Raw genomic sequence first — 3,605 nt, forward strand, 5'->3', positions numbered from 1 at the left:
AGAGCATTCTCTCTCTCAAATCATAATAGTACACTAATGGTTCCCTACACCACCCCTCAGGTGCAGCTGCAGCAGGCTTGGGTGACATGATGACTATGGGGTGCACAATAAACTAACACTCACAGAATGAGTATGGGCTGCACAATAAGCTACCTCTCACAAGATTAGTAATAAAGAAACATTAATTTTTTGGGTAGGGTGACTGAAACTCATCCTGGGGTAAAAATGTTTATTTAAATTTATTATAGTTAAATGAATTTAGTAAATTATTCGATATATTGTATTATAAGTGAATTGACACTAAACTATAAATGATACTAATAAGGTTTTAAAAATGAAAAACAGTAAAAATCCTTCATGTAAGATATGGAAGTTGAAAAGTAAATTAACTGTAAACTAAATTATAAACTGTAGACATAATATAAAGTATTATAAGTAAAATACCTATAAACTACCAAATAATGTGTAAGGAACCATTTCTATTGTTTGTCCTTTTTTACCTGTTTCCTCAGGTATTTTAAAATTCCCATTCCGTTGTTACTACACTGTTTTCCTGGTGTAGTTCCCTGTGGTTCAAATTTTACTACTTGTACTTCTTGCTGTTTCTGAAGGATTGCTAATGGTAGCCCTTGTTGCACCGGCGGAACTTTTTGTAAATGTTCCACCTGCGGAACTTTTTGTAATTGTTGAATTTCTTGCACCTGCGGTACCTTTTGGACTTTATGCACCTGCTGCACTTGTAGCTCGTCAGGATTTTTTTCCAGGGCATTATCGCTATCACCTTCTGATCCTAATGTAAGTTTATCTGCATCAAGCTTCCTTGTGCGTGCTGGAATAAAAAATAAAAATAAAAAATAAAAAATTTTGAAATGGAAGATCCTGTGTAACAAATTTAATCAGTTACTATGATCGAGCCGCAGAAATTTTACAGGAAAGATATGGTTGGGTTGACTGCATCTATCTGGACCTAAAAGAGGCATTCAATAGAACTCCACATAAGAGTTTGTTCTGGAAACTGGAACATATTGGAGGGGTGACAGGTAAGCTTCTAACATGGATTAAAAAATTTCAAACTGATAGAAAAATGAGGGCAGTAATCAGAGGCAATGTATTGGACTGGAGAAATGTCACGAGTGGAGTACCACAGGGTTTAGTTCTGGCATTCATGGATAAATAATAAATAAATTGTTCATGATTTTTTTAGACAAAAGCTAGAATATGCAGCAGTTGTATGGTGCCCATATCTTAAGAAGTACATGTACAAACTTGAAATGATACAAAGACGTCATGGGTGTCATAGGGGCACCAGCACACTGGTTTGCTAAAGGGCCCTTAATGCTGTCGAGACCTTATGGGCCCTTGGACCCATTACGTTAAGACATAGTGCTGTATTGGGCCACACACTTTTTGCCATATACATCAACGACAGAGATGATTGAATTTAAATTATATATATATATATATATATATATATATATATATATATATATATATATATATATATATATATATATATATACATATATATATATATATATATATATATATATATATATATATATATATATATATATATATATATATATATATATGTCGTACCTAATAGCCAGAACGCACTTCTCAGCCAACTATGCATGGCCCAATTTGCATAATAAGCCAAGTTTTCATGAATTAATGTTTTTTCGACTACCTAACCTACCTAACCTAACCTAACCTAACTTTTTCTGCTACCTAACCTAACCTAACCGATAGAGATAGGTTAGGTTAGGTTAGGTAGGGTTGGTTAGGTTCGGTCATATATCTACGTTAATTTTAACTCCAATAAAAAAAATTGACCTCATACGTAATGAATTGGGTAGCTTTATCATTTCATAGGAAAAAAATTAGAAAAAATATATTAATTCAGGAAAACTTGGCTTATTAGGCAAATCGGGCCTTGAATAGTAGGCTGAGAAGTGCGTTCTGGCTATTAGGTACGACATATATATATATATACATATGTATATATATATATATATACATATGTATATATATATATATATATGAGAGAAAATAATAGGTGGTGATATATTTATATATTATGTGAACTACTTACACAAAAAGAAGTTAGTGGTGAAGATCTTCTTGTCCTCTTCTTGTCGTGCTGGTCCTTTCTTGTAATAGATAACGATTGATTCATACCCACAGCCACGCAGATATGTTAGCTGAAAAGCAAATAATATTTAAACAATAACACTATCTGGGAAAATGCAACAAAATAAATGTTTGAAGCATAGCTGGGCATGTGCAATAGAACCCATAATAGAATCACAATACCAGAAATAAATATCTTTGATATCCCCAGAGTCAAAGTTATTCTGTGTAAATACTCTATGCAAATAAAGGGACCTTGTCTATGGAACTAACTTGCTAACAAATTTAAAAACTGTCCAACTTCTGCCATTTTAAAAAATAAAACCAAAAAGTACCTAAATTTTTTCTTGATAGTTTCCTAACTAGTGTATTAAACTCGCACTGTATCTTATGAAATCCAATGCCAGAATATATGTGCCTAAACCATACAACTTTTCCATTGTAATCATTGCTATCACCTTATATCATGATTGTTATATTGAATGCATATCTTACTATATTATACCTTGAAATATTCCTCAAATTATGCTACAATTTATATGTTGATAACCCTCAAATTTTACTTTAATGTACATAGTAATCTTTGTGATACTTTCTTACAATGTACCAGCAAATTTTTTCCATTTAAGCTTTAAATTGCCTATTTAAAATTATCTGTTAGATTAAGGACCTGCCCAAAACACTATGTGTGCTAGTTGCTTTACAAGAATGTAAAAACATCAATTCTATGTACTCTCATAATCCCAGTGTGCTATCTTGTATATAAATAAATAAACAAATAGTATGTAAGTACTGTACAGCATTATTCATGTTGATTCTATACCTTATCAAGCAAGTTCAGCATAAGAAGAATACAAATGAATACAACAGATGTAGACAAACTTCAATACCTGATTTTCAATCCTTCGTAGAACCCGGCTTGCTGTATTTCGTTCTAAAGCCTTCTTGCCTTTAAGTAGAAAACGGGCTTCCTCTTCTTTCTTCATTAATTCTCTACTGTTTCGGAAGTCACACTGGCAGAACTTGCAAACATTGCTTCGGACATGCACACATTGTTTGCAGTTTGTGCATCTCCTCAAGAATTTTCCCTGAAGACCTGAAGGAAATAGTTTCTAATAAAATACTTATATTCAAATGACCTATGCTGCAAAAATTATAAGTTAAATTGTTGTTAAAATGTACTACAGTAATTAAATATATTATTTAAATTATGAAATAATCTACATTAACACTAGTGAGAGCAATGTTAAAAATTTTAGGACTGCATCTGGAAATAACTTTAATTTTGGATGTGATTAACCATGCTGTAACTCGTATAACAAAACTGAGAGGAGTTGAATCCAACAGCCTGATTGACCAGGCTGTTAATTTCAAGCGAATACTATATTATTGGAAGAAAAAAAAATTATATATATATATATATATATATATATATATATATATATATATATATATATATATATATATATATA

The 3,605-nt window shown here is 31.5% G+C and overlaps 1 protein-coding gene across 1 annotated transcript in view; it reads right to left on the reverse strand.

Moving 5' to 3' along the window:
* Positions 1–324: 324 nt before the first annotated feature.
* Positions 325–3,605, reverse strand: part of LOC138371205 (uncharacterized) — a 4,969-nt gene continuing 1,688 nt past the window's right edge. Inside the window, exons 2-4 of the mRNA XM_069336044.1 lie at positions 3,024–3,229; positions 2,096–2,204; positions 325–829 (exon numbers count right to left, since the gene is read on the reverse strand). Of these exons, the coding sequence (XP_069192145.1) occupies positions 480–829; positions 2,096–2,204; positions 3,024–3,229 (665 nt within the window). The 3' untranslated portion in view covers positions 325–479. The remainder of the gene's footprint in view (positions 830–2,095; positions 2,205–3,023; positions 3,230–3,605) is intronic.

The sequence above is a fragment of the Procambarus clarkii genome, chromosome 35, assembly GCF_040958095.1.
Source record: "Procambarus clarkii isolate CNS0578487 chromosome 35, FALCON_Pclarkii_2.0, whole genome shotgun sequence".
Lineage (NCBI taxonomy): Eukaryota > Metazoa > Arthropoda > Malacostraca > Decapoda > Cambaridae > Procambarus > Procambarus clarkii.